Source organism: Pyxicephalus adspersus, chromosome 10, assembly GCF_032062135.1.
Source record: "Pyxicephalus adspersus chromosome 10, UCB_Pads_2.0, whole genome shotgun sequence".
Taxonomy (NCBI): domain Eukaryota; kingdom Metazoa; phylum Chordata; class Amphibia; order Anura; family Pyxicephalidae; genus Pyxicephalus; species Pyxicephalus adspersus.
In genome coordinates this window covers 16,479,723-16,494,392 of record NC_092867.1, presented here as the reverse complement: position 1 = coordinate 16,494,392, position 14,670 = coordinate 16,479,723, and the positions used below count along the sequence as shown (strand labels likewise).

Sequence of the window (14,670 nt, the reverse complement as noted above, 5' to 3'; positions counted from 1 at the left end):
ACCTGACAGGGCTTGCAGCATTCAGCAAGTTTTACTGGATGGACAGATGATGGACAGTATATTTATTATTAAACAGGATTTATATAGCGCCAACAAGGAATTGCAAATGACAGACAAAAACAGACAGTGACACAGGAGGAGGAGAGGACCCTGCCCCAAAGAGCTCACAGTCTAGGATGTGGAGGAATTAACACACGGTAGGGTACTTGTTTGCCTGGAGATCCAACTCAGCCTAACTCAACATTTTTAGCTTTGGGGAGCCATTGAAATAACTTTCAGGTCTTAGACAACCCCTTCTATTCTTACCATGGGCCTGATTTATTAAAGCTTTCCAAGCCTAGAGAGGGTACACTTTCATCAGTGAAGCTGGGTAATCCAGCAAACCTGGAATGGATTTCTTAAAAGTAACTTGCTATATGTTGGCAAATGTTTTAAATCCTGGACCAAATTTATTCCAGGTTTGGTGGATCACTCAGCTTCACTGATAAAAGTGTAAATTCTCCAACCTTGGAGAGCTTTAATAAATTAGGCCCTATATGCACAGCTCACAGTACATTCGCTTGGAGGTCATTGGAGAAAATGATTCTTACTTCACTGGTCAATGGGAATAATGTCACCCGTACAGATACCCAAAAAGAATATTGGTTTCAGGTAAACTGACCAGAGACACAAAAATTGCTGATAACTCAAGGAACCCCTAGCAAGCTCTGGAGGAAGCTTAGGGGTAACAGAGAACCCTTGTTGAGGAACACTGCACTAACTCAATGTCCTAGGACAGGAAATATGGTTAGCGGGGGTCTCAGACAGGCTCGTAAAGATACAGATAGCAATAAAAACCTTAAAGGCCTTGTTACCTTTCCTCACTTTACACAGAAGATTATAAGCTCCTGCAGAGATCCTAACACAGCCTACTATCTACCCAAAACTACAAAAATAAAAAGTTGTGATTCAAAAACAAAGTATAAATGAGTGTAAAAGCGTTATAATAATGTCATTTTACCAGATACATACATGTGGTTCATATTGCTCCAGCTCTGCCACATCAGGGATCCTACGTCCTGTTAGCCGGATCCCTCTTTCCTTCGTAATAGATACAGCCAAACGGGGAGTAGTGAATGTTAGATTTAGGGAACAAGGCTTGAAGGACTGAGCAACATTTTTAGGTCTCTCCGTACTGGCCTGGTTGTAAGTTAGAGAAAGAGGAGACGCTAAGGCTTGGAAGAGTTCTGACGTTCCCCCAGACAACACGTAAGATGCAACCACCAAAGCCGTGATTGATAATGCCGCCAGCAAGCTGCACAGCGTCCTCTTGCCAATGCCCCTCTGCAGACTCCTCCTGGCACCTTGTGATGTTGGCATTCCTATATCGGAAGCTGATCTCAGCAGCCAGCTTGCTTTAGGATGGTGTCAATGCCGAATCCAACCAGTCCCTGCCATGTCCACTCCAAGGCCTGAACATACAGGCATAGCTACAAATATTTGTGATAGTACATGGACCAGGATTGCCTTGTTGTGGCTAAAAAACAGTGCGCATGGTCTAGCAGGCTACAGATAGATTCTTCACCTCTGTTTAGATAAAATTTATCGGGCACGTGATGAATCTTCATTTTTCTCCGTCTTCATGTGTCCTGTATAGAATATAGAATAAAAGTAAGCTTTAAATAGATGCAGTTATAAATTAGCTGGGGAAGAAAATATAGCAAGTGAATCCAAACCCAAAACCAAAAATGCAACATTTGCCAATCCTTGCATATAGGGATTGCATTTTATTTTTGTTTTTATACCAGGTAATCCTGTGAATAACACACCTCCTGTCCTAGGGTAGCAATATTTACCCTGCTGTATTTATGGAAGGAGCTATGGCTGTCACCACTGGATATTTCTTACATCTCAGTAGTATGGGAAGTGGAGAGATTAGAAGTTTATAAACATAGGAAAACATTTTTGTTTTTAGTTCAGCACACGGGATGTGACATGGCTATTACATTATTGGGAAGATTAACACAAATTTTCTACATAAATCTGAACATGCTGAAAATATTCTTCAAATTTAAAAATCAATCCTGCCCCTCAGCTAAATATGGCAAATCACAATATATTAAAGCCCAACCCCCAATTTAAATCAGCTAAATACATTCCAGGTGCATTAAAACAAAAACAGTTTAACATCATTCAATTTTTTTCTCTGTAAAGCAGCCACAAGCTGAGTAGAAAAGTCTGCTCTCTGCCAGCAGCTGCATGGAAGGATCTTTTCTCTCTGTGTGGAAGCAGTGGTCTCCTTGCACAGGTCCAATACTCCCCCCACTGAGTCAGATTTGTAGCTGTATGGGTCTATTTATAAAGAAGTGGTGATAAGATAGCAGATTGACACTTCTCTTTGCATTTTTGTCCTTGTGTTAGGGCTCTCTTGGAGATAAGTGCTCGGAAGCTCTATTCATTCACAGCTATCAAAACTTTACATTCTGGCTGTGATCCCCACCTTTGTGACCAAACACCACTGATCTGTTTTGTCCTAGGAGGGCATTCTCCACCTTCAAAAAAGCTATTTCTGGCAACCCATAAACATCACTTTTTATAACATAGAGATCACCATCTTTTACAATAAAAGCCATTCTCTAAAAAACGCAATTTTATTAGCCGATTTGCCCTATATAAATAGGGCAAACTAAAAAAAACATATATTGGTCTGTAAATAAATGCCTAGGACTTTTGCACTTGTTTTCATACATCTGGAATGCATTGAGCCAATTTATACAGAAAGTTTAGTTTTGTGGTTAAGATTTCCTTGAATCTGTTCTCACAATACAATATATAATCATTTTTATAATAACAACTGTCTAATTTCATTTTTATTACATCAAGCAAGGTCCCCCAGGATTTTTTATTTTCTAAAACATTGAAAGTTCTTTCCATCACTGCATTATACCAGAAATTGATATTGTGATTTAGAATAAAAGCAAACTGTTCAAAATCAAAGCCAGCTGGGGCATTTGCCCTCATAGACAGCAGAAAAGGCAGCAAACTTCAGGCACCAGCTGAAATTTTTAGATGCATTGCTTGCCCGTCTTATCTAAGATGTGTGCAGAAAGAAAGCTCAACCGGAAAAACAGAGAACAATACCCATGAAGGCAATTTAATTGTGCGACACATCGCTGCAGCTTTTTTTTATCAAAATGCCCCAAATCATTATCTTCTCATTGCTCTATAGTAACCAGTCTGACGATGAAAATTGAAATGCGCATTTTCCAGGGCGAGTTTGCATCTGATTGATGGCTGCAGAAAATTTGGATGCTTATATAGTGCACGGCAAGGTTTCCATATGTGAAAAGCCTATTTGTTAGCTAGAAGACTGCAAGCTTAAATATTCAGACAGGTTGTGTACTGCCAGAGTGTAATATAGGGCACAATGGTGCTACACTGGAAATTGCTTGTAGCAGTCAGGGGTTCTGGCTTTTCTGGTGAGATATGGAGCTCCTCAGGCCATTACAAGTTCCTATTATCATATCGAAATGTTGTAGCAAACTTTCAGAACAGGGAGAGCCCAGTTTTTTATTTTTTTATGAAGCAGAGAGAATGGGCCTGCTTTAATAAAGCTCCCCAAGGCTGCAGAGGATACACTTTCCACAGTGAAGCTGGGTAATCCAGCAAACCTGGAATGAATTTCTTAAGCCGCATACACACGAGCAATTATTCTCGTTGGAAAGGATCTTTCATGATCCTTTCCAATGATAAGGACTGCATGATGCATGAACTAGTGTTGTACATACAGTACCGTTCTGCTCTATAGAGAACAGCACGGTGGCTCAGTGGTTAGCACTCTGGTCTTTGCAGCGCTGGGTCAAATCTCGGCCAGGACACTATCTGCATGGAGTTTGCATGTTCTCTCTGCATGGGTTTCCTCCGGGTACTCCGGTTTCCTCCCACATCCCAAAAACATGCAGTGAAGTTATTGGCTTTCCCCCAAAAAAATGACATTAGACTACATTGATAACATATGACTTTGGTAGGGACATTAGATTGAGAGCTCCTTTGAGGGGTGGTTAGTGGCACAACTATGGACTTTGTACAGCACTGCGTAATATGATGGCACTATATAAATACTGTATATTTATAATAAATGGAGAGGGGAGGGGGGAGACGATGGAGCGCCACCCCGCTGCGCTCTTTCCTCTTTGCCTTGCATTAGGATCGTTCATCGTCCGTGGATCCGCCAGGACAGTCATTCGGACGATGAACGATAAGAGCTGTACACACGCCAGATTCTCGTCCGATAACGGCCCTGTGACGATTATCGGGCAAGAACTGTTGGACGCATGTACCTAGCTATAATATCATTTGCGAGTTGTTAGCAAATGTTTTCAGTCCTGGACCAGATCCATTCCAGGTTTGCTGGATCACCCAGCTTCACTAATAAAGGTGTATCCTCTCCAGCCTTGGAGAGCTTTCATAAATCAGGCCCAATGTATCACTTTAACCACTGGCAGAGGGTTACAGCTTCAAAATCTCCTAAGAATCTATATTTTTCATTCTTCTGTCCCCCTCGGGCCAGCATTGGCTGTCTTATCTGCTCACACAATTAAAGTACAGTTCAGTTATTGTAGAATGGGTCAGAGTCATAACTTTTACATTCTTTGTGTGCTGTATGGGATACTCTGCTTGTTACAGTCATCAGGACCAGTATGGAATTATCATTAGACAGCACTGGAAGGTCAATGACTGGATTCCCTTAATGCCTTCCTCGTCCCCTTAGCAAGCTCAATGTTTCCTGTCTCATTCCACCAAGCCTGCACTGTGTGGCCCACTCAGAGGCCACATATACATGCTGTAATCTTCATTCATTCTATTGGAGTGAATATATTATATTATATTGGAATGAATATATTCTATTCATTATCCACTATACCAATGGAGTACAAGCTCCCCGTAAGAATGAAGACTTTGTGGCATACAGAATCCAACAGTGAAAATAGTGAGGTCTCTGGTTCATCTCTGCTACACAACTCCTATCCCTCCTATTAGTAAGGCAATGATATTTTTCTCCTGTTTTCTGATAAAGTTAGGAGGGGATAAAAGCATCTTCCACCATCCCCTGCACCCCTTTATCCTTACCATACAATTCTATTCCATCTAGGCAGATGGGTTGTCTGTTCCGGCACTTTGATTTTGGCCTTGTTACGCATGCACCGATGAGTTCAATGCACACAACGCACATGTGCACACATGAATTTCCTTGCGGCATCTTTCAGTCTGAAATTACAGCTTTGTAGAATAGAATGAAAGACGTCCCAGCCAAGCACAATTCATGGCTGAAGCACAATGGCAGGGGTTTGATATACCGTTGTGTTTCTCAGCCCCTCCAGCTGCGATCCTATGAATATTTCAGAGTTCTAGCAGTGTGCATGAAATTATAGAGAAAAGCTCTTTTAACAGATCCGTTCACATACTATTCGTCAACCAGAAGGAATTCAATGTGACAATGCCTGACCTCTTCTCACGGCTCAAAATATCAAGTGCTGCTACCCAACAGATTCAAACTCACCCCCTACAATATTCCATTTCCCTGCAGTTGGCAAACAAAGTTAATGTAATGTTGATATGAGATTTACAGTGCTGCTACAAATGAGGATGAGAATAAAGACATAATCTTATTTAATTTGAATCCTTTCATCGCTTAACCAACCCTGCTGCTATTTAATGGGCTCCATTCAATTTAATTAACAGCCTCCCAGCAAGGACTTAACAGCAGTGAGTGATTGTGATATTGTGCAATACAATTAACTAATGTCAATTACTCTGGGGAGAACAAATGGTAGACAGAAAGCTGAAGCAAAGCATACTTTAGTAGAATACAATACCAGACCCCTTTTCCAGTTGAAAAGCATCTCTCTAAACTTTATCATTGTTGGGCAAATGTTCATTCAGGTGCATAACCATTGCATTGGGGAGCAGTTTGCAACATTTCTGAGATCTATGACTGTTCATTGATAGGTGCATTTGACCTGCAGTTGAACTCCTTTTGACATGCATTTGACTTCCTAAACTGCATCAACCTGTATCAAGCTGCTTTTGCATCACCATTGGCTTGCATTATTATTATTAAAATTATTATTATTATTATTATTATCATCATTATTAATAATATTAATAATAATAAACAGGATTTTTATAGTGCCAACATATTACGTAGTGCTGTACATTAAATATGGAAAGAGAAGCAGTTCAAATATGAACAAATACCAGCTGACAGAGCCCCCTGAGATAGCCATAAACCAGCCAAAATTTCCAAAAGATTTTCTTCCTTTGATAACAGTTTGCAAATAATTCAGATACGTCTAATCACTTAGGAGTTGATGATATTTGTTTCTGGGGTCTAAATATGACAACTGTTGAGATATTCTTCCTATATGTAAATCATCACATAATGGGCTTGGCTTTCAGGGGCTTAAAGAAAAATAACTGCTTGTCATTTTTGTGGAGAAAGGTGTCCTTCTATGGCCCACCTGATGTGGTCACATAGGACCTAGTTCTTATGTTGTGTGTTATACCAGGACTATCCAAACCTAGACGTGTTGATGAGTAATAAAGACCTAATGTAGAAAAGAGAAGATGGGATAAGCAACTCTTGAAGTGCTGCTCCACATTGGCACATAAGGTGTTGGGGGGGTAGACATCATCATTACCTGCAAGAAAGAAGTCCCAAAATTGGTGTATGGTGACCTTTTCTCTAATAAAGAATTGCATTGTTTATTAAACCACTACTCTGTTTTATTCAGAGTATCATCGGTTCCACCAGATTCCCTGAGGAAGCTGCTAGGCGAAGCATGTCGGGACAAGAAACACATAATATTTATCTTTAATTAGCGTTACCTAGTCAGGGATCTTCATTGTATAGTTATTGATCCATATGTCCTAATATAATGGAATGGGCATGACCATACACCACAAATACTGCACTGTTGTATCTGCCATTTTGAAAGTCACATTATTACAGTTGTATTTTTGCCAAAGAAAAAAATAGCTTTCCTTTCTTTATTTCATAAGGAATTGCAGAACTATAGTGCCATATAAAGTCCAGCAATCAACCAATAAAATTTTAGTTTAGCCTAGCCAGTAAAGCCATATTATCGTCTGGAATCCCTGCAAGTACAGCCATCATTTACATTTTCCATAGCTTGGAGGAGACATGATGTAACTGGTAATCAGGTAATTATATAGTTTTAAAACACTAATTACAAAAATAGATTTCCGAAATTACAGAAAAACAAGCTTAAAGAAGTTATTCCCATTTTGGGTACAGGAGCCGTAAGACGTAACAAGTCAGCGGATCAGAACCTCCCTGCTTGGACCGGGTGCACACAGAAGTCCAGTGACTCCTGGAGTTTCAGCCCTGACACATACTTCTAAAAGGACTTCAAGAGGTTCCAACCGCAGAATGAGAGTAAAACAAACCCACCCTATGGGAAAGCCAAGGAAATGGCTACACGTGTAATTACTTTAACAGCGCAGCTCTTGTGCTCCCACCGGGCTCGGCATGGGGAGGAGGGAGCAGTTTCCAGCAACAGATTTAAGAGAAGCATTTAATAGATCTGTCAGGGGGGATTCAGTGTCTCTGATGGAATCTAAGAATAACCAGAAAAGCTGAATTATGTATATTTCAACTAAAAACTCATTTGCATTTTATGTTAGCTGTCATTATCAATTAACATTAAAGAATTCAACAACAGACACAATATAATATCATGGTATTGCAATTCGCACATATAGCCTGCACAGGGCTTTGCAAATGATTTATTATATTCTTTCCCTTCATTCTGGAATTTTCCACATTTTTTGTGTATTATGCCTTAATTGCTTTGATAGGAAAGGCAGCACCTGAACCCAAGGAGATCCTTTTGTACAACAATAAGAGCCAACTAACACATTTCTTGCAACATCTGTCCAAACACAATTCAATTACAGAGTAACCTGTGGTTTAAGTAAATCCAAGCCAAACCAAATTCTCAGTATCAAAAACAAGAATAACGTTTTGTGGGAAAGGAGGGGGGCATGAGGAGAGATAGAAAACACCAGGGTAAAAGAAGGAAAAATAAGGGGTGGGTGTCACAACACACAAACACTATATACATGTCCAAGCAAAGGAAATGGATCAGTACTTACAAAGCAAATAAAAGAAAATAAACCAAAAATGGTATTAAAGTTGTGCAAAGTTCTCTCCTTTGATGAAATATTAGTGCAATTTCCCTGCAAACTGCACAACAAGCATTACAAACTGCAGCAAGAATCCTATGCCCAACTCTGTCTGATGAGGCTACAAGGATCATACAACGCACTCCTTACTATATGTGCTGTTCTGCCCTGTACATGAGGTCTCTCCTGTTAAATCATCTAATCTCAACTTCATATGTAAGTATTAAATAGGATGACACGCATGCAAATACATATTATCTAGGAATGCCTATGTGCTGATACAGTGTGTGAGGGGCAGTGATTTAAGCAGAGAATTCTCCTGTTTTGCTGCAGTTTACTATTCTTCTGTCATATTATTAATTTCACACAGACTTCTGCAAAATGTATCTCTTCGGGGCAGGGTCTTTTCCTCCTGTGTCACTGTCTGTATTAGTCTGTCATTTGCAACTCCTATTTAATGTACAGCGCTGCGTAATATGTTGGCGCTATATAACTCCTGTTTATTATTATTAATAATAATACCAACTTACACACAGTGGAGTAGAAAAGTAGTTCCGTGAATTATGATATTACTAGGTTGCTCCTTCTGTGACTACAGAGTGCATACAATATAAAGGAGCTCAGGTTTGTGATTTATTGTACTGTCAGCAGTGGCAGAGGGTAAATGATAACAAAGGAGGAGGTATGGATCAAGTTTAAGGTTTTCCTACAGTTCAGTTTTAGCAAAGATTATGGTTATTCTGCTTTCAGTAAATGGTGGAAACAGTAGTCACCAACCTTTTGGTTGTCAAGCACCACTATTTTTACGGACTACAGACTCCGGACCGCACATGCGCAGAAAGCTGTGTGTCACTCAAAGGGGAAAACATTTCCCTCAGAGTGATGTCATGATGGCAGAACCTGCCCATTCTCCCATTGCAGGTCTAAGCCTGTGATTTGTACGGGAGACATGGTTCGCGGCTCTTGCCGATGCGCCCTCCAGACGGGGTCCTTGTCTCGACCCCTACACCGATAACATGCAGAATGCCTGCAGAGTATGAGCTGTCAGTAAGCAGAGTGACTGTGCTTTCCTGCAAGCAGTAAAAAGTTCCCTGCACTGACACATCCCCCCACATTAATATTAGGATAGATCTGTATGTAGCCCCTCTAATGATGTCACAGAGCTAATATAAGGGAATACACATGCCAGGGTCCGGGCAATGAAAAATAAACATATTAAAGAAAGAACTGTTGAATATTGATTTAGAAAAAAACAATGCTTCCGATCTCAACGTGAATACCAACATTTGACAATATTAGTGGATTTATGGGACAACGTTTACTGCAAAGATACCCAACAGGAAAATATTTTTGAAAAAGTGCTGGAAGATCAAGCATGGGAAAAATAATCCGCCAAATTGCAAGAATCAGAATCAGTACCCAACTCTCTAAGCTGCAATGAAAGCTTTATACAACCTAAAAAGAATAATACAGTTATAAACATGTCAGACAAAGGCTTCCATGTGGTAGTAATGGACTGAGATAGGTATGAAGGTTTAATATTAATATTATTGTTATTATTATTAATATTATTGTTAATAAACAGGATTTATATAGCGCCAACATATTACGCAGCACTGTATAATAGGTTTGTATAATAAGGTAATAATACCTGCAAGGCCTGGTATTGCAAACTGATGGGTTCCACTCTGAAAGATGTGAAGGGGAATTGTCGGTAAACGGGATTGGTTTATGAGAATGGAATAAGATATCTTAAACCTATCAAGCAATTGGATTTTCAATTTTTTGAATGATCCAATCTTTTTTTTTTGTTACACATTAGATCTAAATGAACACAGTTTCCCCAGAGAAGCCAATAAATAGGAGCAGGTGATGCTATAAACAACTGACTATTTCCCTCCTGGGATCGAGGTAAGTGATTTCTGACTCTTCCTCAGTGATTTGTTTTATATTTCATTATATAAATGGAAAGCAAACCCTATGTCTATTGCTAGTAAAACCCTATGGGGTTCAGCTGATGAGATCATCAATGCATACAAGCGCCATATACATGAAATATTAGGAGGACACACACATACAGTGCAGTAATAACAAAACTTATATTAATCACCATGAGACCAGTCCATTTATATATGAAGGACTGATTTTGTATTACTGTATTAGGGCTGATTAGGGCTAACTAAATATTAGAAAGGGATTATATTTATATATATATATATATATATATATATATATATATTTATATTTTTAGCTGCAGCAATTGTAAATAAATCATTGTAAATATTCACAGAATTTTACTGAAAATAGTAGCAGTGATCATTTAAGCAGAGGTACTAGCTTAATTAAAACTATACTTATATTCAATACTTATACTTAATTATAACTATACTTGAATTCGCTTTGCTGAAGCTTGAGTGAGATCTCAGATGGTGTGAATTCACTGTAATAAAAACATGAAATGGGTAATATGCTCTGCCATATATTCTTCCATTGTAATACAATTTGATTTTTTGGGTAATATAAGATGCTGTTGCAGTATATTATGCTTTTGCTGGGTGTTATCATGCGCTCTTCTGGTGTGATATCATTAGCTGTTACTCGGATTATATCATTTGCTTTGGTGGTATGACAAGCACTTGATATAATTTCCTGCTATGTTATGATACAATACAATGTTCTGTTTGGAGATATTATTTGTTGTAAACAGGAATGTGGAATGTTATTACAGCATAAAATACTAAGGGTTTTATTCATAAAGCAGTGAATCTGACATTCACTAAAACAAACCCTGGCCAATTACTGCCATTAAAACACATTCACCTTTAGCAATGCCCCAGTCAAATTGACATTTGTTTTAGCTTTACAAAAAATATTTAAGAATTGCATTGTATTCTGCCATTTACATTTCAAGGTTACTCCCACTATTTTTGTTTTGTTTTTCTATTATGTCTGTTTTGTGTTTTACTTTAATGTGTATTTCATTGTTTGTATTTTTTCATTTTAAATTTTTCTGTAACATTTGAAAAACGATGAAAATTATTATTAAAAAAAATAATGCCACCATTCTTTTAACAAGAACTTGGGCAGTGCCAAGTAGCCAAATATTTGCAAGGTGATGCTACAACACAAAGCAGTAGTTTCCGCTATAGAGACTTGGGTTACTCAGAATCTCACAGTAAAGACAGCAACATACCGTCCTCTGTCGCGGGCAAAAGTGGGATAAAGTAAGTATATTTAACTTCCCTTTCTGATTGTTTTGTGCAGTAAATTTAAATAGGTGAGAGGGGCATGCAATAAATATCTTGAACTTGCTAATTAGGTGCAAGGTCTGCTATAAATAGTACATTTATCAGACTTCATATACTAACCCAGCTGCAGCATTCCCTCAATTACATTAGCATTTCAGAGAATGATTTTAATTATCACTTTGTTTTGCCCTTTAATTAGGCAGATTGTAAAGGGATGGTTTGATTACCATGAATAATGTAGAATGTATTTTTCTCTTTAAAGATGTCAGAGACACAGAGGACATTACCTTCCTGCACAATTTGTGTGCAAACATTTCGATCCGGAGGACCTAAATGAGCCGTGTGTTTGGAAGGAATAGGAAAAGTCTGCTGAATACATCACGAAGGTGGAATGCCAAACTAAAGGCTTCTCAGCATGTACGGAAATTCTTTCCATAGGGACTTCGGGATGAAAAGATTCCATGTTTTTAGAACAAAGCCTATATGTAAGATGTTTTTAAATATTTGCTCACATTCCAGACACCAAGATTCTAACTTTTCAACTTAAATTGTACTTGTCTTTTGGGTTCTGCATAGATTGGCATAGGGCGAAGAATTTAAAACATGCATTACATGCAGGTGTGATTAGAGACTGAAGTCTGATTGGAGAATTGAAGCCCATAGATTCCTACGGTAAAGATTCTCTACGGTTTAGAGAATACAGTTTTTTTTTTAAATAGAAAAAAGTAAATATGTGTCATTGAGTAGTGTAGCATTTGAATGAAGGAATCGAGCGCCTATCTCCATTAAGACCATATTTTTAGCCACACAGTCCATCAATTTTCCTCCTGGGGCTGGCCATGCGAGTCTTGATGATTTACCCCATACTAATTTACCCAGCACCCATGTATAAAGCTGCAATTAGAGCACACAACCATTTGATAAATTCAACCCACCTACTCTCTGCCATGCTGTATAGGTTCGGCACACAACTATCTCCCCAAACAAAATTGCCATTAGCATCTTCTGAGAATAAACTCTCAGGCCCCCATTTAAGATGCTAAACTGATCCAACGTAGTGCAGGGTATTCAGGTTGTGTTTTCTGTTCAGAAAAGCAGAACCCATCAGCCCCACTCGCATCATTGGAAAGTATTACAGATTAATCTCTTCTATAAACTAAAAGGAGATTATAAAGCTGTTGAGTGATTTTCCCCATTTTAGTTTTATTCCCACAAAATAAATCTCCCAAGAATAATCTTTCAACAAGTGCCTGAGATAGATTGGAGCAGTAATGATTTATTGGGACCATTTTATGAGATGAAGCTAGGACACTAAAAATGATATGTATAGTTCTAGTGGAACTAAACCCAAAAATGAAAAAATACGACTACGCAGGTTCCTTATTGCAGAAGGAGCAGGCAATGTCCAATCTGCAATAAATTATCCTTACCTGCCTGATGGCAGTTTTTCTTTGCACTCACCTGTGCCAGCTCCATCATCTTCCGTAAACTCTTCCTGCTTTCAATCTTTGGCGATCTTGATTGGCCGGGCTAGGATGTTCATTTAGTCCCGGCAGCCGCAGGGGAAGTCAGGATGTGCCGATATCCCAGCATCCTATACTGAACTTTTTTGATAGTTTGGTATGGAAATCAGGCAGGTAAGAATGTTTATTGCAGATGAGACAATACCTGCCCCTTTCTGCAATAAAGTCCCGCCTGATCCCAAATTTTAAGGGGCCACACTCCAGGGAATCTGACATTCAGCAAATATTCCCAATAGGTGACTGCATATATTGTAAATGGCAATAATGGATTCATCACCAGAGAATGTTTGCTGAATGTCAGACTCCCTGATTTCCCTAACTTCAATGTGCAGATACAAAAAGGGTAACAAAACTGTATTTAATAAGCATTCCTCTGTACCCCATTGAGCTTCATCTATTGCATACAAAAAAAAACAAGTAAATAAACATTTTATAGTTTCACCATATTAAAGTTTCATTTTAAAGTTCTGTACAGCATTTCAGTCACCCATTTCTACTTATCAAGAGCTTACAATCCTATGTGTAAAGGTCCTGCCAATACCTGACAGCTGATCACTTATAGGTGAATCAATCAACCACACAGAGGTGAAAAATTGTTTAAACTTGTATTATATCCTCAGTTGACGGCAATTACCACCCTACCCCTTCCTCCCTATATATGTAAAAAAATGAATATTCACCCAAGTCTTTAGTGGTAGTGAATACAACAGGGTGTCTTATGGCCAAGATGGGAACTGAAGCTGATTGACATCAATCATTTGTCTAGTTTGCATTACATTGCACAGGTGTTGTGTAAAGGAAATACAGATAGGACTCAGACATTACTTTAACAATCCAAAGGGCAAAGTTGAGTTCCTTCAAATAATTGCAGTTTTGGAAAATTGGAGTCTTTAGCATCCAAACTGCATGAAGAATACAGTGGCCAGATCACCTGCTTAAAACCTTTTTTAGCTTGATAATCTCTATAAACATTATTTAAATATGAAATGCTGATTTTGGCAATTCCCCACGATGGCTGATCAGTCTGCTGTAAAAGTGTAAGTACATATAATCTACCAAACAGGCCACTGAAGATTTACAGGGCACCAAAGACTTGTTGTAATCCTATTACAATCATTGACTGTCTCAGAGGTTAGCTTGGGAGAGGGGATATACCTCTGTATGGATTGGCGCTGCCAAGTGCCTGGTGGATGGAAAAATCTTTGCTCATCATAATATAAGATACACCCGGCATATAGAGAACCTATTGAGTGCATGTGAACTCAGGAATGTTAAATAATTTTACTTTGCCTACAAGGTCTGGAGGAAAAAGTTCACTGGGTTAACAAGAGCCGTCTGTGACTAATCTTATGTTTGTATAGGAAACCGTTACGAAGGAAAAAGCTCAACGGCAGCAAGCACCGATAGAGGTAATGGTAACAGGGCCCGGTGACAGCTTCCAAATACCTGTCAATGTCCTACTAAATTACCAAAGAAAAGCAACTGTCTGTTTCATATAGGAAAATGGTGATTAAAAGCAGAAGGAAAATAAAAAGTTATTTTTTTATTGGGGCAAGGAACCCCTGTTTAATGTACAGCACTGCATAATATGTTGGCGCTATATAAATCCTGGTTATAAATATTAATGTCATTCATAAATTATGTATATTTAAGTATTTCAGGCTGCTATTGCTGAATTCTTCTGCTAGAAATGCTAGCTGTCTTTCTGCACA

The 14,670-nt window shown here is 38.7% G+C and overlaps 1 protein-coding gene across 1 annotated transcript in view; it reads right to left on the bottom strand.

Moving 5' to 3' along the window:
• CHST15 (carbohydrate sulfotransferase 15) overlaps window positions 1-14,670 on the bottom strand; it is a 41,607-nt gene that overhangs the window by 20,598 nt on the left and 6,339 nt on the right. The window contains exon 2 of the mRNA XM_072424853.1: window positions 1,001-1,628. Within this exon, the coding sequence (XP_072280954.1) occupies window positions 1,001-1,359 (359 nt within the window). The 5' untranslated portion in view covers window positions 1,360-1,628. The remainder of the gene's footprint in view (window positions 1-1,000; window positions 1,629-14,670) is intronic.